This window comes from Lontra canadensis, unplaced genomic scaffold, assembly GCF_010015895.1.
Source record: "Lontra canadensis isolate GAN:19392208 unplaced genomic scaffold, GSC_riverotter_1.0 scaffold1, whole genome shotgun sequence".
NCBI lineage: Eukaryota > Metazoa > Chordata > Mammalia > Carnivora > Mustelidae > Lontra > Lontra canadensis.
Genome location: NW_022630995.1, coordinates 103,843,277 through 103,868,050, shown reverse-complemented (window position 1 = coordinate 103,868,050; position 24,774 = coordinate 103,843,277). Strand labels below are relative to the sequence as shown.

General features: G+C 38.7%; 1 protein-coding gene across 1 annotated transcript in view; it reads right to left on the bottom strand.

Annotated features, from left to right (window-relative positions):
• Positions 1–1,001: 1,001 nt before the first annotated feature.
• The window catches only part of SLC39A8 (solute carrier family 39 member 8), a 77,397-nt gene continuing 53,624 nt past the window's right edge, over positions 1,002–24,774 (bottom strand). The window contains exons 6-8 of the mRNA XM_032860888.1: positions 4,215–4,422; positions 3,842–4,026; positions 1,002–1,226 (exon numbers count right to left, since the gene is read on the bottom strand). Of these exons, the coding sequence (XP_032716779.1) occupies positions 1,077–1,226; positions 3,842–4,026; positions 4,215–4,422 (543 nt within the window). The 3' untranslated portion in view covers positions 1,002–1,076. The remainder of the gene's footprint in view (positions 1,227–3,841; positions 4,027–4,214; positions 4,423–24,774) is intronic.

Genomic DNA, 24,774 nt, shown 5'->3' with positions numbered 1-24,774 from the left:
TGTGTTTTCTAGTTAATCAGTCCTTGACATTCTGCAGTCCATCTGTTATTTTTCATTTATTTAAAATATCCTCTGCTAAATAATCGTGTTTATTTTTAAAAGTAAATTGCTTAAAATTACATTCAGTTTCTTCCTACAAGCCAACATAGTCTCTCCCTTCACAACACAAACACACGGTATCCTGAAGCTGAGGAGCCCCAGCCGCACACGTTCTGCTATGTGCTATGGTGCGATTAGAGCCTAAGTCATTAAAAATAGCAAGTCTGGATTTGTGTGGGATCTGGGAGAGCTTTCACTAAGAGATAAAGTATGAGATAAAGTCTGAACTTAGTAGGGCTAACAAAAATTTACTGGTATCATAATTCACTTTTTTTTCAGAATGCTTTTTTTTAATTTTTTTTTTTAAGATTTTATTTATTTATTTGACAGAGCACAAGTAGGAGGAGCAGCAGGCAGAGGGAGAAGCAGACTCCTCACTGAGGAGGGGAGCCTGACGCGGAGCTTGATCCCAGGACCCTGGGATCATGACCTGGGTAGAAGGCAGACGCTCAACCAACTGAGTCACCCAGGAGCCCCTAGAATGGTTTTTAAAACAATCCTCCAAGCCCCTGACCGGTATATGAGGCCTTGGAATCACTTCTATCTGTGTTGTATACATGCCAATCCTCTTCTACATTTGAATGAAAAGCACTGGAACAAATTAACTGAAAGAAAACCACTCTGAAACCGCCTGAGCTTTTGAGCCTGCCATGGAGGTTTAAGTGCTTATAGGACCTAGCTTGTATTTTCTTCTGGGTTTGGGTGTCTAAATGATTATAGAATGCATGAAACATGAAGAAGTGAGTATTAACCAAAGATCCCGTATACCAGCCTTTCCGAAGGGAACCAAAAACACTTTGAAACAATTCTCACAAGTAACGGCCTATTTAACACATCTGAAACCAATAATCAGTTTTCTTGACCTACAGTTGAAAACAAAATTATATTTTAACTAAATAGGATCAGCTTAAAAATCCCTTTGGAGATGTTTTTATTTATTAAATGCCTTCATTAACAACACCATCTTTCATTTCCCATTACTCCAATTCGATTTCTCCTGCATACAAAGTAATGAGCAGAATGGCTGTGAATCCAGTTAACATTCCAGCATTCTGAATCATGAAGTAAGTAAAATCGGTTTTTCTTCCAGTTATCTTTTCTCTCAGCATATCGTTCATCTCTGGAAACTGAGAGAGAGAGAGAGAGAGAGAGAGAGAGAGACATTGTTAGATAACTGTTGCCATCTGGTGGTAAAACGTAAAACAGTCACCTAGAGATTTCTTTGGGGGAGGCAGTTAGGATTTAATTCAGATGTGTGTATGTTCAGTATAGAGAGCATTAAAGGGATATGTCGCCGTATCAGACACCAACAGGAATAAAAGTATGGAAATAGTGTTCCCCAAGTGAGTGAATCTGTGAGATGGGATTTACCTCATCTAACGCCTCCTATCTGTCTCTCTTTGTCTGTCTCTCTCCCCCCTACTCTCTATGCTCCATCCACACCATTCATTCAGGACCTCACATGCTTCCATCCTCTTTCCAGCGTCAAAATCTTCACACCTACCCAAACTGTTATCTGAACTCTTCCGCCTCCAATTTTTCAATGAGCTACACCTTTGAGGTTTCAGCTTAAATCATACTTTGTAGGAAGGCTTCCCTTAGGCCCTCCTACCTTGTATTAGATTCCCCTGACATCATCTCTCACCACATATATTGCATTTCCTCTTAGCTCACAGATTTTTTTACTTGTAATTATTTAGTCATGGAGTGTGATTTTGTTCACTGAATTTCTAGTTTCCTCTCTTTAAAGACAGAATTCCCCACAGATGCAGGGACTGTGCCTCCTTTGCTCACTCCAGTGTCTCCAGTGCCTTACAAATTGCAGGCCAGAAACTGTGGATACAGCAGAGATGCCCTTCAACAGACGAATGGATAAAGAAGATGTGGTCCATATAAACAATGAAATATTACTCAGTCATCAGAAAGGATGAATACCCAACTTTTGCATCAACATGGATGGGACTGGAAGAGATTATGTTGAGTGAAATAAGTCAAGCAGAGAAAGTCAATTATCATATGGTTTCACTTACTCATGGAGCATAAGGAATAGCATGGAGGACATTAGGAGAAGGAAGGGAAAATGAAGGGGAGGAAATCGGAGGGGGAGACGGACCATGAGAGACTGTGGACTCCGAGAAACAGAGGGTTTTAGAGGGAAAGGGGTTGGGGGGTATAGATTGGCCCAGTGACGGGTATTAAGGACGGCACGGATTGCAAGGAGCAGTGTGTGTTATACGCAAACGACGAATCGTGGAACACTCCATCAAAAATTAATGATGTACTGTATGGTGATTAACGTAACATAGTAATATAAAATTAAATAAATTCCAGGCCAGGAACATAACAGCAATCAATAGTAGCTGATTAAGTTAATTTAGAAATCACTGCATTTAATTCCTGTTCTCTTCAATTTGTTGCCTTCTGCTTGCTCTACCCTCTTATGGCTTTTAAATAAATCATGTGCTGTTATTGAAGGCTGTAACAATCTCCTTACAATGAAGGCAATTAAAACTCCAAGTTCTGTACTTAAAATCTACCCTCACTCAGTGAATAAACTCTACAGAAAAGGTTCAGTAAGATCTGTAAATGTCAGCTTTCTAAAACATATTCCAAAACAATGGGCTATATATACAATGGCACAATGTACCAAAGAACCAAAGAGGTCTCCAGAATCCCACCAATCCATGTGCCTGATTGAAGAAGCTGTTACCAGGATCAAGTGAGTGAAAGTTGTGAAACTACTCCGAAAAAAAGCAAAACTGCTGTAAGGGCATACAGCATCATTTATTAGCTATTTCCTTAGACTGAACACTTCTAATAGATTCCATTCTTATAACAGAGAAAGAAGTGATGCCCTAGCACAGATACAATATGAGACATTAATTCTGTGAAGAAAAATATAAATGCAGTGACGGTTCCCCGAGATGAAATGCTTGCTCCAATAAGGGCCTGCAAAGAGCAAGGAACAGAGCTAGACAGTTACCATTTGGAGCTAAGAATGCAGATGAAGGAAGCTAAATTACTAAATTATGTATGTAATACATATTCAGTTCCAAATGCAAAGGAAATGTTCCTTGATTTGCGTATATGGAACACATTTTCATTTTCTAGAAAGCTGTCCATGATTCATTTGAAAATGCACAGGGCACAGGACTATTGATATTCTCCCTCTTACACACATACGCGCGCACACACACACACACAAACACATAAATAAAGACGTAGACAGAGCACCAACATAAACAGATACAAATATATACTGACCCAAGTCGATGTTGTCCAATTTCAATTTACCAACTTTAGTTCAACCCAAAAGGCTCCCACTGTTTAGAACTTTGAAATAACAAAATGCTATTTGCTCTAACAAGTTATTCCCTTCTAAATGTAACATCCTCACCAAAGAGGGGGGAGAGGTCCCATGGGGACATACTATAATAGAATACAGGGTTTACCTCCCACAAAGCAAAAAACCTGGGAAAATCTCTCTACTTTAACAGAAGCACATCATTTCTTTTTCTACCAATAAGATCCTAGGTCAAAAGATCAGTGAGAATCACTTTCAAATTACTGCTAATACAAGTTGTCTGTTGAACCAAGAATGTTTCAAATTACAACAGAATTTCCACACTGTGGGAAGCAGAAGGTTACCCTTAGTCAACTCATAACCCAGATGTTTAATTCTAAATTTTAAAATTAATTTTAATTAATTTTAATTAAAATTAAAATTTTAAAAATTTCTTACCATATCCGCCAGAGAAATATAGAGGAACATGCCTCCAGCAAGGGCAAATATAATATTTGGAGCAAAATTGTTGCCCACCAAAATGCCAAAAGCTAGCCCAACATAGCAGGAACACGCCGAAAGGAAATTGAATAACAAGGCTTGCCGAGTGCTCATTCCTGCGCTGAGTAGGATCACAAAGTCCCCTAGGAAAGAAGAAAATACCAAGGGAATAGTTTTGGCTATTTTTGGATGATAAAAGATAAGTGTCAATGTCCGATCAGGGCTCCTCCATTTTGATGCATCAGTGGGATTTTTAAGAGTGTGTCGTCTAAAATGTCTCACTCCACCAAAACCAAGAAATGACTTTCACAGTATGAACAGAGCCTCTTACCTAACTCATGAGGAAACTCTTCACACAGAATCGCTATAGAAGTACTGAGTCCCTGAAGAAGAGACACGGTGCAGGAAGCCCCAATCGCCAGACCGTCAATGAAATTGTGGAGGGCGTCACTGAGTGTTATCATCCAGGCAATGGTCCCTATTTTTGACAGTTTGGGTCCCTTCAAACAGGTACATGAAGTTGACTCCGTTTTGCCATCCTGTAAAATAATAGCAAATCAATCAACAAAATAATCAACACTTTTTTCTTAGAGAGAGAAACTGAGAAAAGAGTGCGTTCGCAGGAGCTGGGGGGAAGAGGCAGAGAGCAAGAATCCCAAGCAGGCTTCAAGCCTGAGCCTGACATGGGGATTCGATCTCACTACCATGAAATCACTACCTGAGTGGAAATCAAGAGGCCCACGCCCAACCCACTGAGCCACCCAGGCGCCCCAATAACCAACATTTCTTGAAAGTCTCAGAGATACACAGAAATAAGAGGTGTGTTATGTATTAAGAAAGACAAACGGTCCCAACAGAGAATCTTTCATAGTGGTTAAGAACTCCTAATCATTTATGACAACAAAATGACAACAAAAACTTATAGTAGGGAGAAAGGAAATGAATAGGTTGACAGCCCTTGAACAAGCCACTTAAAAGACATTTTACTCTGATTTCCCCTTAAAAAAATCCTTTTGATTTGTATGAACAATTCTTATACTGCCTTCCTAAAATATAACAGATACTAACCTAAGAATTTCATTCATCTGCATACTTTAAAATAAAGGTAAATTTTTAAAAACTAAACTTGAAGACTTTTGCGTGTTACAATGTTCATGTGAAATCCATATTTAGAGCACAATGACATCAAAGAACATTTACTGCAATCCCTCCTAAGTTATCTGAGCAGGTAACCTGGGCCTCAGTTTCTTCAGTTGTGAAATGAAGATAATGTACTAAATGATTCATTTATTTCTCAATGACTTATTAAGTCTCCACTGTGTTCCAAAGTAGCGTGTCGAGTGATGAAGCTGTAACAACATGTTCCCTATCAGCTCTAAATTTCAGTGATTCTCTAAACACATTTCATGAAATATGATTAGAACAGGCTTATCTTTGCACTAACACCTCTTTCCATTTTGGAGCAATAATAAAAACAGAAAATCCTAAAACAAACCCTTTGTAAGAATTTAGATTTCCATAAAATTTACAAAATCACATAAAATCAAATACCAAATGCCAACTGAAAGCACTTTCCAGAAATCATAGAAAAGATAATCAAATGCAAATTTATTTTTAAGTAGGGAAGCAATTTGCAATTAACCAGAAAACATTTTATTCCTAATTCTCCTCCCCTCAACTCTACCTCAGCAACTAATCAACATATTTACTGAGCATCTGCAATCTGTAAAACAGGGTGCTGGATGCTATGGGGAGGGCACAGAAGTAGAAAATACAACTTCTATCTTCAAGAAGTGTATTTATATTGGAGAGACAAGATGTAAAGAATATGACTGACCATTTAAAAAATGTTCAGTACACACCCAGACGAGAAGGGCTGCCTTCCAAGCCATCATAGTGGAGGTTTGAGATTTATCCCAATGTCGTTTCATTGCTCAAAACACTTTGGCGACTCCTCTTTCAGAATGGACTAGATCTTGCCATACAGCTTTTCACTGTGTCTTTAGTGGCAAAGCTTCATCTCTGGGGAAAGTTTTTGTGTGTAGATACAACCAAAAGCCATTTGGAGCCACTAAATTCTTAAATTAACATGGAAGGAGGGAGGATTGTTATTTGTAGGGGCAGTGGTTGTAGTAATAGCAGGGGCCGTAATAGTTGTCGGAAGAGACACAGCAAAGGCATAGAGTATTTATCATGTGCCAGGCACTGCTCTAAGTCCTTGAGACATTCCACTCCTTTAGAACTATTCTGTGAATTAAGGTCTACTATTATCATCACTTTAGAGTTGAAGAAACTGAAATACAGAAACGTTGGTGAGCTTACCAAGGGATGCAAAAGAAGTAAGTCGACTATTTTTAGTAACTGTTTTACTACTCCAGACTTATGGTGGTGGGTGGACACTTACTGTACGAAATAGGCTCTGAAGACAATTCACAAGGAGAATGCCCCCTTCTCTCAAAAAAGTCTTCTAAACACTTGAAGTAATGTTGGAGTAAGTGTTCAATCTCCTTTCATTTAAAAGGTAAATCTCAGAGGCATAAAAAGAATTCCATCCAGTCTTCAAATGTGGTCTTTTTACTTTATAGTGTTAAAAGATAAGCTGAGGTAAATTTAAAACTTTAAGAGTGTATTTGAAAAAAAAATTCAAATTATGCAGTGTCAAACAGGATACGGACAGGAGCACTCCATCAACAGGAGCTCAGGAAAAGGCTTTTACAGAGAAAAGGCAGAAGCAAGGCAAGAAAATTATTGATGGGCTGTAACTTAAAGCCCAGTTGGCTTTTTGTGACCAATTGTCTTTAGGTTTCAATGTCATAACCTTGAGACGTTTACAGCTTAGATTTTGGTTTGTTTACATAGAATGCCAAGGCATCAGAGCCACCCCAGTTTAATTAATTGAACAACTGCTATATCATAAATGGACAACATAATAAACAATCATGAGTTAGTACAAGTCATATGGGTGACTTGGGTAGGAAATATCCCAGAGCAGGAAGCATTAACTGCCAAAGAAGGAACAAAAGTGGTCATGAGAAAAGCAATAGAGGAAGAGACCTTAGCTTTGCAAAATCTTACTGCCAAAGACACTTAATAAGACCAGTTGCTTTCATCTTCCAACTTGATTTACCTAATCAAATATTTATAATGTTTTTATTTACTTGTGAGGATTTAGGTAAAAGATTCAAAGACCAAATCTTGACTACCTGATGTTATATACAGAGTCTATATATATACAAACTCCTTTAATTCTGAAAAAGAAATTAAATTAATATATCAGGCATGATTCTCTTACCTCTAAGTACAGATTATTGACTTTCTTATGCTTTATAGGCTTCTGTGTCAAATGACACTTTTGGGTAGGTTAACAGCCATGTATTTTTAATACTTTTGGAACAAACATAAGTAGGCAAGCATTCACAAAGAGCTTGTTTTTAATTCACCTGACACTAAGTCACTGAGCAAAGAAAACACAAAACTTAAGTCAACCTGTAGTTAAGTTAGTGAGTATTCTTTTATTTTGTTTACTGTTGTTGTCATGGTTTGCTTACTTCTGTGCCATATAGTACATTTGAAGCTGTTTCTTTTTCTTTTTTTTTTTTTTAAGGCTCTTTCTAACCTCAGCCATGATGAGGCAATTCAATCTAGTGAAAAGACCTTAAATCTGAAACCCAGGAAGACCAAATTCTATCTTGGCTCTGACAGGAATTAACATGTAATCATCAGCAAGGCTCTTAACATCTCTCACCTTAGTTATTAATTGAAATAAAAGTCAAAGCAAAGTGCAGACTACTCAGAATGGGAGGGATGGGAAGAATATCATGGACCAAAGTTGTAAGAGTAGAGGGGAGACTAGAATCCCAATGTAAGCATAAAGGGGAAGAAGCAAAAAGGAAAAGAAAAACAAAGTACTAAGAAATCAAAATTAAGAAATCCAGTAGACTTACTGCAGAATTCTTATCTTTTTTTAATCATTTTTTTAATTTATTTTCAGCATAACAGTATTCATTGTTTTTGTACCACACCCAATGCTCCATGCAGTCCGTGCCCTCTCTAATACCCACCACCTGGTTCCCCCAACCTCCCACCCCCAACCTCTTCAAACCCTTCAGATTGTTTTTCAGAGTCCATAGTCTCTCATTGTTCACCTCCCCTTCCAATTTCCCTCAACTGCCTTCTCCTAGCTCCCATGTCCTCCATGCTATTTGTTATGCTCCACAATCTTTAAGTGAAGAGGAGGAAGACTGAAAAGAGGTGGAGGGCATAAGGGGGCAGAAAAGGAAGAACATAAGAAGAAGGTGTGGCATGACAGGGTGGGGCAGGGGGAGGAAAAGCTCTGATAAAAATAAAACCAAACCAAAAAGGAAAGGAGCAACCTACCAAAAAGCATAATAAAGATGGTAAAAAGAAGTATAAGTGACAAAAAAACATGGAAATTATATGCAATGAAATATATAAATTCTATGCCCATGAAAGAGAAATTAATGTAATATAAATAAAAATTTTAAAATGACATTTTAAGAGGCTGCAGATAAGAGGAAGGGGTGACATTTAGGGAGAGGAGCACTGAGTGCAAGCTAGCTTAATGATTAGAGGATATGTGACTTGGCATCAAATCGGCATGGGTTTGAATAATATCTCCTTAATGTGTGTGTGTCCTACAGAAAGTTACTTGGGTCCTAGCTAATCCAATAAGACAAGAAAAGGAAACAAAAGGCATGTACATTTGGGAAGAAAGAAAACTGTCTTTGTTAGCAAATGACATGACTGTTTACACAGAAAATCCAAAAGAATTAACAAAAAAAGCTCCAAGAACTAATAAGCAATTATGGCAAGGATGTACAACAAGGTTAATTACTTTTCTAAATACCAGCAATGAATAAGTGGAATTTGAGTTTTAAATCACAATATTATTTACATTGGAATCCCCCCAAAATGAAATAGATATGAATCTAACAAAATATGTACAAAGTCTGTATGAGGAAAAGCTCAAAACTGTAATAAAATAAATCAAAGAAGAACTAAATAGATGGAGAGGTATTTTATGCTTATGGATTGGAAGACTCAATATTGTCAAGATGTCAGTTCTTCCCAGTGAGACCTATTGATTCAATGCAGTCCCCATCAAAATCTCAGCAAGTTATTTTGTGGGTATTTTGTTTTTCTAAAGTTTATACGGAAAGGCAAAGACCTAGAATAGCCAACACAACATTGAAGGAATGGAACAAAGTTGGAGGACTCACATTACATGACTTAGACTTACCAGTAATAACTACAGTTATCAATACAGTGTGATAATGGTGAAATAACAGATAAACAGATCAAGAAAACAGAGAGTCCAGAAATAAACTTATAAATAATGGTCAACTCATCTTTGGCAAAGGAGCAAAGGCAGAGCAATGGAGAAAAGACAGTCTTTCACCAAATGGTGCTGGTATGAGTGGACATCCACAAAACAAACAAAACAAAATCTAGATACCTTACATCCCTCAAAAAAATTAACTCAAAATGGATCACAGACCTAAATGCAAAGGCAAAACTATAAAACTCCTTGAAAATAACACAGTAGAAAACCTAGATAATCTCGAGTAGGGCAATGAATTTAGATACACCAAAAGCACAACACACAAAAGAAATAACTGATAACCTGAACTTCATTAAAATTAAAAACTTCTGTTTGCCAAAGATAATGTCAACAGAATGGAAAGACAAGCCACAGACTGAGAGAAAATACTTGCAAAAGATACATCTGATAGAGAACTACTAAAATATACAAAGAACTCTTAAAACTAAACAACAAGAAAACAACCTGATTTAAAAATGGGTCAAAGACCTTAACAGACACATTACCAAAGGAAATATCAATAACAAATAAGCATAGGAGAAGATGCTCCATATCATACATCATTGGGGAAGTGAAAATTAAAACAAAAATGAGATACCACTGTACACCTATTTGGGAGTACTGACAACACAAATACTAGCAAGGATGTGGAGCAACAGGAACTCTCATTCATTACTGATGGGAATGCAGAACGGTACAGCTACTCTGGAAGACAGTCTAGCAGTTTCTTACAAAATTAAACACACTCCAACAATCATGTTCCTTGGTATTTCCTTGGTATTTCCCACAGAAGTTGAAAACTTACGTCTACAAATGATCTTGCACACAGATAGTTACAGCAATATTATTCCTAATTGCTCAAACTTGGAAGCAACTAAAACATCCTTCAGTAGGTGAATGAATAAATAAACTGTAGGACATGTGATATTAACGCCCTCCCCCCAAAATGAAGTATTACGCTGTGAAAAGACATGAGGACTCTTAAATGGATATTACTAAGTGAAAGAACCCAATCTGAAGAGACTGTATGATTCCAACTATATGACAGTGTGGAAAAGGCAAAACTATGAAGATAATAAAAAGATCAACAGTTGCCAGTGACTGGGAAAAGAAGAGGGATAGGCAGGCAGAGGACAGAATTTTTAGGGTACTGAAAATACTCTATATGATACTACATTGATGGATACATGTCATCACACATTTGTCCAAACCTAGGAATGTACAACACCAAGAGTCAACTGCAACTATGGACTTTGGGTGATTATGATGTGTCACTGTAGGCTCACGAGTTGTAACAAATGTCCTGTCTTGGTGGGACATGCTGATAACAGGAAAGGCTATGCATTGTGGGGGCAGACAGTCTATGGAAAATCTCTATACTTTCTTCTCAAGTTTGCTGTGAACCTAGAACTGCTCTTAAAAAAAAAAAAATGAAGTCCTTTAGAAAGAATCACTTTCAATATGCCTTCAAATTCCTTATCTGTAGAATGGAGAAAATAATATTACGGATTTCATAGGATTGTTGTGATGATGAAATGAGACGTTTATAAGCCACTAAGTACTCCATGAATGCTTATTAACATTTACCACAGATCGCTTTTCCTAACACAGTACAGATGAACACAGAATTATTACAAGAAAAACAAAAACTGCCTACAAGCGTGCAAGACAAGAGATTGCTCACCTCCTTGAATATATTTTGGAGCACACTCGTCAAGATTATTGAAGAAAAAAGGGAGAAAAATGGAATCCATCCCCCAAAAAAGAGCTTTAGAAAGTGAGGGGGTGAAGAGACTTGTTAACCAGAAAAAAAGGAAAACTTTTTAAAAAGATGCTTGAGCTTGAGCATAAATATACTCTTGCAGAAAACTACTGAACGTTCAACTACTAGAGTCCAGGGTGCATGAAAGGGCCAGGAGATTAATTAATAAAACCCACTGTGAAAAGTATGAAGTCTGAGTTGGTAAGTTTCTATGAGTCAGAGAGATGACTGGGTGTAGGAGAAAAGGAATCTCCAAGATGTAAAATAATGCCTCGCACACTCAACACTTCACAGTTTACAAAGCACTTCCATATGTTTGGGTCTTCATTTTCTTTTTACCTATACAACATCCTCATGAGTGAAACAAGACAGATACTGGCATCTTAACTTTAAAGATGGTGAAAATGGCAATCCAGAAATATAAATAACTTTCTCAAAGTCATACGGGAGCTGCTGGGATGAGGCTACTCAATTGTTCACTGAGCAGCTATTTTATACGAGGCAGGAATTGTGCTGAGAACTGAGGATAGAAACATAAATCAGAGGATCTCCATCTGGCTGGAATTCATAATCCAGAAAGGAACAGCCAGGATTCAAACTCAAGGCCTATGATAAATAGCTCTTACCTGCCCTTCCAGAATAACCCTCTAACCTCTCACACTTCTCTGTTCCGAATGAGCCACCTCTTCAGGCTCTTTGTCCTCTAGTTCTCATTTGAGATTAACCATTGGGGAGCTCTAAAATTACTTCAGGGGAGAAAGGAGGAAGAAGTCACGGTACTGATTCCTCTGATACCCATCTGTGTGGTCATCTAAGGCTGTCCATGACCCTCAGATAAAGGCCACATCTCTTCTCAAGACAACTCTGTTTGTAGAGTCTAGTAACTGCTCTCTCCCCTCCACCCTTTCAGGTCCAGCGGTAGTAAAAATTTTGCAATTACTGGTCCCTGTGGTCCTCTTACACCCCACTCACACCTTATACCTATATCTTCCTGACATTATTCTAATCTGAGCATTCCATCAGTTTTCTATTGGGATCCTAAATGATATAATCACTAGTGTTGGATGTGGCCATAACAAATAGTACCCCAAATGGGATTTAATTGGGTTTTTCATATATTTGAAGAATGGGGAAATAGCACACTGGTTACCCATAAGTGGGCTGCATTTTCTAGTGATGCCCAGATCATAAAAGCACTCTGCAAGGTCTGGGCTATGTTGCAAGCCTTCCTGTCATTTGGTTCTTATGACCCAGCGGACCATAAAAGCATAAAAGCACTCTGCAAGGTCTGAGCCATGTTGCAAGCCTTCCTGTCATTTGGTTCTTATGACCCAGTGGACCAGTGGAATTAGAAGAGTCTATGGCAGACAGAGATGCTGAAAGGAGGCTTTGGAAGCCCTGGTGAGAGAATCACAGTGCAAACCCCTAAGATGTCAGAGTAAAGCCATGTCTTCCTTTGCCACCCTATTCCCTTTTTCAAGGTGTCCCTTGCTCCTGGATCCTTACAGAGACTTATCTCATGCCCGTGGGATAGTAAGTGGCCGTGAGATCATGCCCAACATGAACTGGATGTTATCTGGGTCAGCAAGTCATAGAATCAGCTGTTCACAGCAGCATTCCATTATTAAATTATATATGTAAGAACAGGCCAGACCAGCCTTAGGAGACACAAACAAACCACAATGGCAGGAGATTCAGACCTCTCTAGTATATGAGCCTGATGTTTCTTTTCTTTTCTCTCAACAACAGTGAGGTTTTATGGATAGCTCCCTAAAGCCAGTAAACTATGGGGACATCTATAAGTGTGCCAGCACCAGACAGCTATACTATGTTACTCAAAATGAACTCAAAATACATTGATAAGGGAAAATTCTCTACATGGGCAAAACTTTTAGGTGCAGTGTTAAACTTCATGTAAAAGAAATGACTGAGATATAGATCTGTACTAACTGGTGGGTGGGTGATAGGAAGTTGGCTTGGTGGTCAGAAACTTCCAAAAACCAAAACTGGACATTGGTGGCAAGGAGATCTGGAGAGAAATAAACAGACTGTAAAAAGGCACAGAGTGTGAAGATACTTCTATTCTGTTAAATCTCGTAAGAGACTGTCAAGGAGAGCAGTCTCCATGATAAAGTGAACAAGATCTAATTATAAACATCAGTTGTTATCTTTCAACCATCCCAATGTTGGTTCAATGGGTCCATAAACAAAGGTGTCAGAATAGTGGAGTTGGTGACTATTCACAGCTCAGCATTCTCTTCTTCTAGCCAGGGTTGATCTGGCTTGCACCAAACAGGGTCCAACCTGTCAAAAACCAGGATTGATGCTGGACCTCCAAAAAGGTATCATCACCCAATGTGGTGGGAAGGCCCACCTGGCTATAGGCAGAGGTAGGATGATTATATTGATGATACCACCCATCATAAGGGGGTACTCTTTGGACTCACAAAAATAGATATATGTAATATGCCTTCCCTGCTTGCAGTTTCTGCTAGAATCATCATTCACAGATTTATAGTATGCCTGATATATAGCCAAAATAACCTATATAAATTGTCTCCAAGCCATTCTGCAGCAAAGCAAATGAGACAATAGGCTTAATCCTTAGAATTCACATGTCACTTTCCCCTTCATAGAAGAAACTAGCCTGATAGAATTATGGAATGCCCTAGTGAAGGCTCAGCTAAGGTGTAAGCCAAGAGATGAAAGCCTGAGAGATTGAAACTCTGCCCACAGGATGTAGATATGTGCCTTACACCAGCAGGCAAATATATGGAACTACCACTGCCATAGGGATGCACAGAGCCAGTGGAGATTAGGGTGGCCCTTTTCATGTTTATACCTAATAACTCACCTGAAGTAGTCTCGCTTTCTGTCCCCAATACCTTAGATTTGGTGAGTTTGACAGTCCTAATGTCCAAGGAAATAATTCATCCACCAGAAAACATGGTCATTTTGTGATTCATTGGAAGTGGAGATTAACCCTAGGAAATTTAATTTTTTTTAATCTGTAAACAATAGGTAGATGAGGAAAGTCACTATATTGCCCAGGATAATGGCATCCAATGATCAGGAAAACCTGAGTTTCTGCTACAGGATAAAGATAAGAACAATGTTTGAAACTCAGGAAAATTAGTGGGGCACTTCTTAATACACCCCTTCCAATGATGCTTGTCAAGGAAGAAGAGCAACAACCCAGTGAAGACCAGACCACCAAGGACTCAGATCAGGCAGGAATCAAGGTCTGGGTCACCTCACCTGAAAAGGACCTTACCAGTCAAGGTGGTATCAGACAGTGAGGTAAATAAAAAAGGTTTAGTGGAAGGAGGCAGCTGTAATTACTGGCTTAGGTCTTAAAACCATCTACAGAAGCTAAGATCAGCTCTAATTTAAATTTATATTCTTTAATTACATCTCTTCTCCCTACCTCCATCCGCTGGTATTTCCTATGAAGAATACTGGTGGTAGCCAACATTTTAGTTCTAGATTGCATATTACTGAATTGCTATCACACAGGGATGATACAACCACACAGTAGTGGATGGGAATTTATGCAGTCTCTGTGTTGGGGACGTGCACTTTTCACCCAGATGAAGAGCAAGAGTGGAGGCTGACAGAAAACAAAGGGGTAGAGTATACCAGATATCTTTCATTTCCCCTTCCCCCTTCTAGATCCACTTCCCACCCTTCTTTTTCCAGTTCTCTGCTCTAGCAGACCAGGATCAACTGTGTCAAAAGGCTCCCATGCTCTGGCTTCTAGTTGGTTCCAAACAAAGAGCTCTACCATAAAACTGGAGGGAAAGAGAAGAAGACCAAGGTACTTATTTCCTGGGCTCTTTTATTTGAGGGGTAACTTGAGCCTGTCCCTAATTAAACATCACCATTCAATGTACAGTGTTTTTCTGTACAAGACTACCTCCTAGGTTCCAGTAACTTCTTCCTTCCCTTTCCCTTTGATTATTCTTAGCTTGATAAGACTACTCATAGTTCCACTATTCCAAGTCCCAGTTTTTCTACACTCTCCCTTGCGGCTCACTTATACCTTGCTCAGAGTTTTGTAAATTGTCCCTTTCCTATTTACTATTTATCCTCATTTAAATGTGCCAACTCATTCTGGAAAGAACATGACTGATTTAAAGTCTAATGCTCTTTCCACACAGAATGCACACAGACTCTACGTGTACTATAAGGACCTATTTAGCCAGACTGCTTCCATCCGGTTAAACAATAACTTTGTTGTTTAAAACTTAAACTGTCCCTGTTCCCCTTCCCCCAGGGGACTTACTTAAAAACAAGTCCCCGAAACAAATCCCAGGTAACAAAGCCCAAATACTAGAGTAGGTCAGGCCAGGTGGAGACATCCGATCAGTGGGGGTATGCATACTGTCTCCCTAGTTACCAAGGAGTATGGGCCTCGCCCTTTGGGCTCCTTTTGAGCGCCAATTCTGACCAAGGAGATAGGCTGGTTCAAGTATCTACTAGGGTAAATTGTAATTCAATTGGTCTCTTATGTGTGACCTAACATGACTGTACAGTTTTCTCTGTGTGTTACAATTTCATTGGCCATCTGTGCATGGCCAGGCCCAACCACATGGCCTTAGCCCTTAAAAGCTAGTCTGTGAAGCAGAGAGAGGTCGCCCTCTCTGTAAGAGGTGTGGTCCCGAACCTTCGGTTTGATTCTTGATGCTTGGCATGAAATAAAGCTTTGCTTGACCTTCGCTTTGTATCAGTCTCGCTCCTTTAATCACAGACCCATTATTGGGGGACCTAACAGTACCATCAAATATGTTTTAATGGGAATAATTACAAAAAGGATTAAATAAATATAAAGATACCATAAAGAGTTAAAGGTACCATACAAATGTAAAATTTTAGGGGTGCCAGGGTGGCTCAGTCATTTAAGTGTCAGACTGTTGATTTCAGCTCAGGTCATGATCTCAGAGTCCTGGAATCAAGACCCACATCAGGCTCCACACTGGGGTGGAGCCAGCTTATGATTCTTTCCCTCCCTCTCTCTCTCTCTCCCCCCCACCTCTAAAAATACAAAATAAAAATAAATTTTAAAATATCAAATGTAAAATTTTAGTGGGCTTTGCTTTTATGACTGTATTTTTTAGTAATCTTGATGTACTTTATAGCTAGTGGTTCCTTTGTCCTTCCTCTGGCCCAGAACAATCAGTCTCGAATCACTATAACCAAAATGAAACGTCATATAAGAAAGAAGAAACCGATTTTATCTTTAATGTATGCAACCAAACATAATTCAAATGCACTTAGTCGCTAGTCATTTGGTTTTAGGAAAATCTCATAACTACTTCCAAAATTCCCCTCGCTAATGAAAATAACAATTAACAGGAAAATAACAATTTCCAGACACCTTGAAAATTATTTCTTTTCCCTCTATCCCTTCAGTGGAATGTGAGTAAAGTTGTTTTGGTCTTTAGGAGTTGAAATAATTGCCTTTCATTTTCAGCCTGAGACTGTATCATTTTACTGTCTTAAAAATTACTTAGGAGAAATCTGACAGGTTTTCAAGAAATATGCTACTATTTTGCCAATGGAATTTAAAGTATACACTAATTAAGCATTTGCAGTTATCCTAATGGACCATTTACACCACTCTAAAAGGTTGCCTACTGCTAATACAAATGGGGATAGCATTAATGCTCTCTGGGACATTTGGGAAGCAAGATATCATTTCTTACAAAAAAGCCTGTATAATGTGCACCCCAGCCCACATAACCCTTGTTGCTGCTGAGAAATCTTAAAGGGAGTAAGGAGGCACCAGGAAACTGGTTAAGTTTTAATGTAAGCTGGAGAATGTTGCTAGGCTCTTGAAAAGTAGTTTCCAGGAGTATCTACCTTTCTCAGCATCAGAATAGTTCAGACAAGAGAATAGGGGTAGGACGGGATGAAGTAGAGGAACCAGCCCCTTATGGGAGCTGCCCATTGAGTAATTACCATTTCATGGGAAGTTATGTCAAAAGAATTGAAATGCAGATGGCCCCACCCAATGTAATACAAATGAGTGATTAAACAGCCTTCAAAAGATGAAGGAGAGCTCCGTGATTGGCAGAGAAGATCTAGAAACCCAAGCTCCCTAGGGCAAGAGGCTTGGGAAAAGTGAAGAGACAAGAGAGGAGAGAGGCGAAAGCAAGGGCTAACTGCTGTCACCGCGACCAAGCAGGTAACTAGGACCCCAGAGGAGAAATAGGCAAGAAATAGGCAATCGGCCTGTGGTAGAAAGGAAAATAAGCACCAGAGTTAGAAATCAAAAGCTGCTCTCTTCTGTACCTCAGTAGTTCAGGAAAAGAGAGGCTATCTTTACTTCATATTTGAAAGTGAGGAGTGAGAATGCACAGGAGATAAGGGTAGCAGGACCTCCTTCCCTTTTAAAAGATGTCTCTAAGACACTGTGAAGATCTGCTCACTAGTTTAAGTTTTATAGTGGGGAACTGAGCACGGAAGACACAGGGCATACTCACTGGCCCAGAACAGTAATCCTAACAACATTAGTAGTACAAGTTATTTACTCTCCCCAACAACCTTAGGTGGTTATTATTCCCATCTTACAGATGAGGAAGCGGAGGTATTAAGAGGTTAAATAACACTCCTGAAGTTATACCTCTGGAAAGGAGGAGAGACAGAAGGCTGGCTGAGGACAATGCAAAAGCTGACACCCAGCAGCCTTCTCCCACCCCCACTCCTGGGTGGGACATATGTGACATTCTTTAGGAATCTCCCAACTATTCTTAATAGTTTGCTAAAAAGGGCAGAATGACCTTGACGAAGGCAAGGGCTCTGGCAAGGCCTCTGGTATCCAGTATCTCGTAGGCCCACTTTAGCGTATGAAAGTTCTATTGAAAACTCCCTTTTCCTTACTTCCCCCACCCCCGTGGTACAGAACCTGCTACCTCTCCCAACCCCAGGGCAGCAGCTCTTTCTGCCCAGGGGTCCTGTCCCTGTGCTTTAATAAACCACCATTTTGCATCAAAGATGTCTCAAGAATTCTTTCTTGGTCATCGGCTCCGGACCTCACCCCACCGAACCTCACTTATATTCCAGAATTTCATCAACAGGATTTAACACCTATGCCAAATCACACCCCTGATCTTTAGGAGATGTGGAATTTTATCTTCTTTCTTGTTCACCCCTGTATCCAGCACTGCTGCAGGCATTCAGAACATTTTTGGCTGAAGAAATGAAGGTGTAATAATAGTAAAATACATGTTCTATCACAATAGGTTCACAAGTCGTTGTCATGTGAAGAATCTATTCCAATGTGTCCACCAAAGAACAAGCACATGGACACTCGCATACAACACTGAGAAGGGTGTGCACAAAAGAATGTTCATTCATCAATGCTAATTTGGTTCATCTACACTAAAAAACTGGACAAGTACAGAAGTGTTTCTGTTGTCTTTTGTTTCCTTGCCAATTCTTTGTGACTAAAAGCTGTGGAGCTCGATCAAAGGCTCCTGGAGGACAGGACTTGCTTTCATTTCAGCCTAGAGGGCATAGAACAGTGCCCAGCACTGGGCAAGGGGTCACAGGATACATGACAAGTGAGTGACTGACAAGATGAATTAATACCATCTCTTGCCCTTTAATACAGCTTCACTGATTTGCCTTATAGACTAGAATGCATTCAAAACAAGAAATGTTACCACAAAAGTCCCAATTTAAAATTACCATTCTTGGGATGCCTGGGTGACTCAGTTGGTTAAGTGTCTACCTTCAGCTCAGGTCATGGTCCCAGGGTCCTGTGATGGAGCCCCGAATCAGGCTCCCTGCTCAGCGGGAAGCCTGCTTCTCTCTCTCCCAAAACCCCTGCTTGTGTTCCCTCTCTCGCAGTCTCTCTGTCAAATAAATAAATAAAATCTTAAAAAAAAAAAAAAAAAAAAGAAGCATCTATTACCGGATCCTTTTAAAAAATAAAATTAAATAAATAAAATCACCAGTCTCTGGGAACCTGGGTGGCTCAGTTGGTTAAGCTTCTGACTTTTGATTTCAGCTCAGGTCATGATCTCGGAGTCCTGGGATCAAGCCCCACAGTGGGCTCCACACTCAGCACAGAGTCTGCTTGAGATTCTCTCCCCCTCAAGTAAGTAAATAAATCTTAACATATATATATATAAAAAATATATATATATAGCCATTATTGTTTTAACATATAAGTTGCATGTCTCTGAAATCTTGGTCAAAGTCACAAAAAATATAAAGAATCCAGAGAAAATAGGGACTATTTCTTCCCAGTAAAAGATTTTTGCTATTTTACTTCCTAAAAGTAAAACTATCTCTATATTTAAGTATTTGTTTTGCAGCCTAGAAAACTATTAACAATGATCCCTCACTTCGTTTTTCCTGATACATACATTACAACCAGAATATAAACCAGAATTTCAAGGTTTACTGAACCTGCAAAAATAATCTTTCTTGGTGCTTTCTCAGCTATAGAACTTATTTTCACTTTAATGTACTTTCACTAAGTTGCTATAAAGGTAAATAAAGTCATTTTCATTAAGCAATTGATATTCCTACAAAGAAGATTCAATAAATTTTGTTCTTTTTTTTACTTTTAATACAAAATAATTTTTTTTTACTTTTAATACTCTTATACCTGATAACAGAAATATAAAGTAATAATTTCCCAATCTTTTTAAAAATAATGGAGCTCACACATTGGGTTATCTCCTTCCTACCGATAAGAACTCAAAAATTCTAATACATCTGAATCATCTGGTCCACTGATTAACATGCCAAGAAAAGTTAAAGACAGAAAGTCACCAGTTAATTAAAATAAATGAGTTATTAACTTAATTGGAATAAGACCTTTAGAAAGAGACTGAAATCCCCTATGTAAAAAGCAGCCATATAGTAATATCAAATTTCATCACCCAACCAATGATCTGACTCTAACTTGGTATAGTTGTTAAAAGTGAGCACTTAATTCAGTCTTCAAAACCTGCAATTATTTTTTTATTCACTAAAATTATCAGTGAAGTATTAATAGTTATAAGGGTGATATTTTTGATCTGGACAGGTACCTCAGACATAAAACTGAATAGATATGAACAGAGAGACAGATAAGTATCTACAGATGACCATGTGTGTGTTGTGTGTGTGTGTGTGTAATAATCTGCTAATACTCTATACTGCAGTACTCTCAAACTCAAAAAACATTTTGGCAAGACCACACTTCATTTGCAAGATGCTTTCACTTTGTAATCTTTCTAATTTAGGATATTTATTTTGAAATATACAGGATAAATATAACCTAGAATAACTGAATATAGAATAAAATCTACCTCCCCAACTGCTTCTCCCTAGAACATAAATTCTATTTATTATAATAAAACAACTCAAGCTTTGACAAATTTTCCATCATGCAATCCATGTGAGTAAACATTACTTACCAGGTCTTAATCCATTATTCCCAAACTGCACAATGTAGCATGCAAAGAATATAGTAATTTATAAATATTTTCAAATGAGCAAATAACAGAAGTCAAAGAAAAGACAGACACATGTTGGCAAGTCCAGTATTTATGACAAGAACATCCTTTATAATGCAAACTTTAGAAATTTTTGAAAAACCTGATGTTAAAGAAACCAGCAACAGAATATGTATTTAAAATTCTTCCATTGCTTATGTTGGTTTGCAATGGGCTTTCTGCACAATAGAATTAAGCAACTTTCTGATGACTGGAATAATTTACTTGAACCTCTCAAATGTTTTCGTCACTTATCAGAAGAAAAATGTGTTGGCATTCATTCTCTATTTTTTTTTCTCCATCAGCATGCATGACAGAGCAACACAGCAATTCTTCATTATACTAACAGGGGGAAAATTAACTTGACATCAAGCCTAATTGAGTAAAACCTCACTAATTCTTCTAAATAGGGATAAGTCCTGCTTGATTAGTGAAAGCAATTTAGTATAGAGCATGTTTAGATAAATACACTATTACTGCTTTCTAGAACTCACACCAAGGAATGGCTCCCACAACAAACATGGTGCAGGGTGAGACGTCCTTAAGCCATCCGGCCACATTATATGAATGAGACTAGTATACTATTTCAATTACATAATAATAACTTGGTTATTATTTCTTTAGATAACTTAAAAACCTTATTAGGTGCATCTTGTCTACAAATTGTTCAAAAGCAATTTTTATAGATGCTGCCAAGATACTCTACAGCCCAGCTCACAGGCATGTAAACAAAATACAACAAATCGTAATTCATCAGCTATGACAGATTCGTAGAGTCAAAATTGAGGAGATTTCACTATGCAGGCAATCCTCCACTCACTACAAGTTATATTCCAGAAGTTCACCTGTAAGTTAATTGTTAGGAATTGGAACTGATCCCAGCAATGTTTCCATTAGGAACTTAGTCTCACGTGTGTGGAAGGAACATGGACCTGGAACTCAGAACCCCAGGAGGGGATTTCATCATAGCTTTGCCACTTATTATCGGGTTGAACCTGAGTGAGTGACTTAAGAGTCCTTAAGTTACTCATGCATAAATTAATTTAATACCTATTTTACAGGGCTGTTGTAAGAACCAAACATAATAACAGCTGTAAAGCACCTACCGTAAGTGCTACCTGCTCTTACCCTGGGCATTCCTTTTCTTTTCTCAACTATCTCTCTACATCAGAGCAGATTAGCTGGAGGTTACAGAAGCAATTCAATGGGTTCATGAACCACTTTAAATTATATTTAATAGTTGGTGAGTATGTATATTCTTCTGTTACAAAAGTTAACACGCTTCATCAAACAGCTTCCTGAGGGGAATGCTTCAGAATGTTCTATAGGCAAACTTCCCTGAATTTTTCAAAATCTAAAATGGCCAAATGTTTAAAATCGTAATTGGAAGTATCCTCTGCAGCTTGGTGACCATCTCATCAAATCTTATTTACCTAGTAACCTCCAACCCACCCTTCCTAAGATGGTACAAGCATCATCTTCTCTGGAAAGCATCCGTGCCCACGTCACTTGCCTCACTTCCCACCCTAACATGCCACATCTTTCTTGTCACCACGTGTACACCTACAGCACTCATCACACTGTGTTGTAACTTTTTTCACTTGTCTCTAAGACCTTTAAGGAGGACCAAGTACATGGTAGGTACTTGTCAAGTAGGTGAGAATTTTTTTTCCTCACAAAAATTTATTTATATTTGGATTTCATTAAAAGTAGTTATTGAAGTTGACAAGAAGCATGCAAATCAGGAAGCAGCTTAGCTCTGTTAGAAGAACTCTGAGCATGACTGAACTTAGTTCAAGTAAATTCTGACCTCTCTCAAACTCATTTTCCTCATCTGTGAAAATGGAGATCACCTCATCGCACCTACCAATCAAGGTTGTACCTGAATAATATTTGTTAAGTACTGAGAATACTCCCTGCACGTGATAGGTACCACCACCATCACAATACCAACTACCACCATCACCATCCTTGCTGTGAATTACTCGAGAGTGACAAGTAATAGAAATCTGACATGCATATTAATGGATTGCTCTCCCTAACAATGACTAGGTTTTAGAGACCAGAAGAAATGAAAAATCTGTGCAGAAACAGCCTTCCAAGAGATGGAGTCCAAATGATGTTTCTGGAACTTCAACGTCAAAGCAAGCTATTTCCATATGTGGTCGCCTGGATCCCTGAGCCCGTCAGCCCTCTGAAAGTAGCAGGCATGTCATTCTCCCTGTTTGCAATAATGTGAGACTCCACCCAGATGGCCTATTGCTTTCTCTGTCTCTTATCTGTACAGAGTGGTGCCCAAGGCTGTGAAGGTCAACATGTCCATCCCTGAAAGTAAGACACAGGCTCAATTGTCCTTACTGAGACTTCTGAGAATTCTACCTTTTGGCTCAGCAATCTGCTACAATCTGTTACGATCACCACAGTAACAGAGTCCAGTCCAAACCTTTTCCATTTTTCCCCAACCCCACACTCTTCCACCATTTCCCACCTGCCTCAGATGGAAGCCATCTGACATATACTCCTTCTCCTCTACCCACAGACACTTTCTCCACCTTCCACTCCATCTTAGAGTGGGAACCCTTCACCTTTTCATGATCAACAGCTCCATCTGTGTTCTAATTCCCTCTTCGTTCCTTTTCTAAGAATTTGCTCCAACCGATATTCTTCCCATGACTTCCATTCTCTTCTGCATCTTCAAGTTCTCCCTGTCTACTCAGCTTTCCTCCCTGTATGAAATCTCCCTTGGATTTCCCAAATCTCATTCTTCCCTTCAATGACAACTCCTTAAAATAGTTCAATTTTCTAGTCTTTTTCTGCACTTATTAAATCTGGCCTTTCCTCTCCTTATAATAATGCCTCCAAAAGTAGCTATATCTGGCTTCAGAAGCATTGAAAAATGTATGTATTCTTTTCCAAAGCCTTTTTAAAAACACTGAGGAAGGAATTATTCAGAACACATTTGGCACCACTTCTAAATATCCCTCAGAACTGTCTCCTCACCCATAGCTCCAGCCATCAAAGCAGATCCTCCAGATCTCATCTTTCTTGAAAATTCTTCCCAAAGTTTCTCCACCCACCTCACACCAGTTCTCCACCTTCAGATAAACTCATTACTGTGGACGCTGATCCACTGTTCTCCTTCATTACCCTGTGCTAGGGTTACTGTAAACAAAGACTCATCGAGGAGGATTTACTATACTGGGGACCCATAGGGTGTCTTCTTTCACAGATGGAAACATGGCACCACCCCATTCCACCCCAGGCCCTGGCCATTTTCTTCCACTTTTTCTCTCTTCTGTCCCTGAAGATAGCATTGCCTAGTATATAGGACTCTGTCCACCAAAGTCTCTTCTAATGAACCTTGACTTTGGGACATTTCTTCTGAAAGGTAAGCAAAAAAAAAAAAAGAAAAAAAAAATTTGATTCAACTACCTCCAGATCTTTTATTCAAACTTGCTACTTGGTTTTGTTCTCTGCAAACTGTCATGGAAACTCTGCTCTCCTCGTCTATTCTAGAAACCTTCGCTGATATAACTCTTAGGTATAAATTGCTCCTGCACTGAAGTTAGCTATCTATTTTTGAATCTATTTTTTTAAATATTTTATTTATTTAACAGAGAAACAGCAAGAGAGAGAACACAAGCAGGGGAGTGGGAGAGGGAGAAGCAGCTTCCCGCTTAACAACTGAGCCACCCAGGTGCCACCCAAGCTTTTGTATATCAATGTGTCTATATCTGGGCTTTCTATTCTCTTTTGTGTATACATATTAAAAATGAGTTTTGGGGGCCCAATACCACATTACGTTAATATTATAGTTTGTAGTAAGCAGTGACTCTTCTAAGACAAGACTCCTCACCCTGTCCCCCCCCCGCCACTGAAACTTATCCTTGTTCTTCCATATAAATACGATTTGGGGGATTTTTATTGACTTTGAATTGAACTTAGAGATCAATTGAGGGACAGCTGAAATCTTTATATTTCAGATTTTCCTTGTTTTGTAATTTTCCATATGAATCTCTTTAAACTGTTCATTTAGATTTATTCCTAATTATTTTGTAGCTTTGCAGATATTCTTAGTATCATTTCCCTACTATATTTTTTTTCTTTTTTTAAAGATTTTTATTTTTAAGTAATCTCTACACCCAACGTGGGGCATAAGCTTACAAGAGAGATCAAGAGTCGCATTTGGACTGAACCAGTCAGATGTTCCCCTACTGTATTTTCTAATTGGCTATTACTGGTATGCAGAAATGACAGATTTTATATAGTAACTGTATTCTGCAGCATTGCTGAA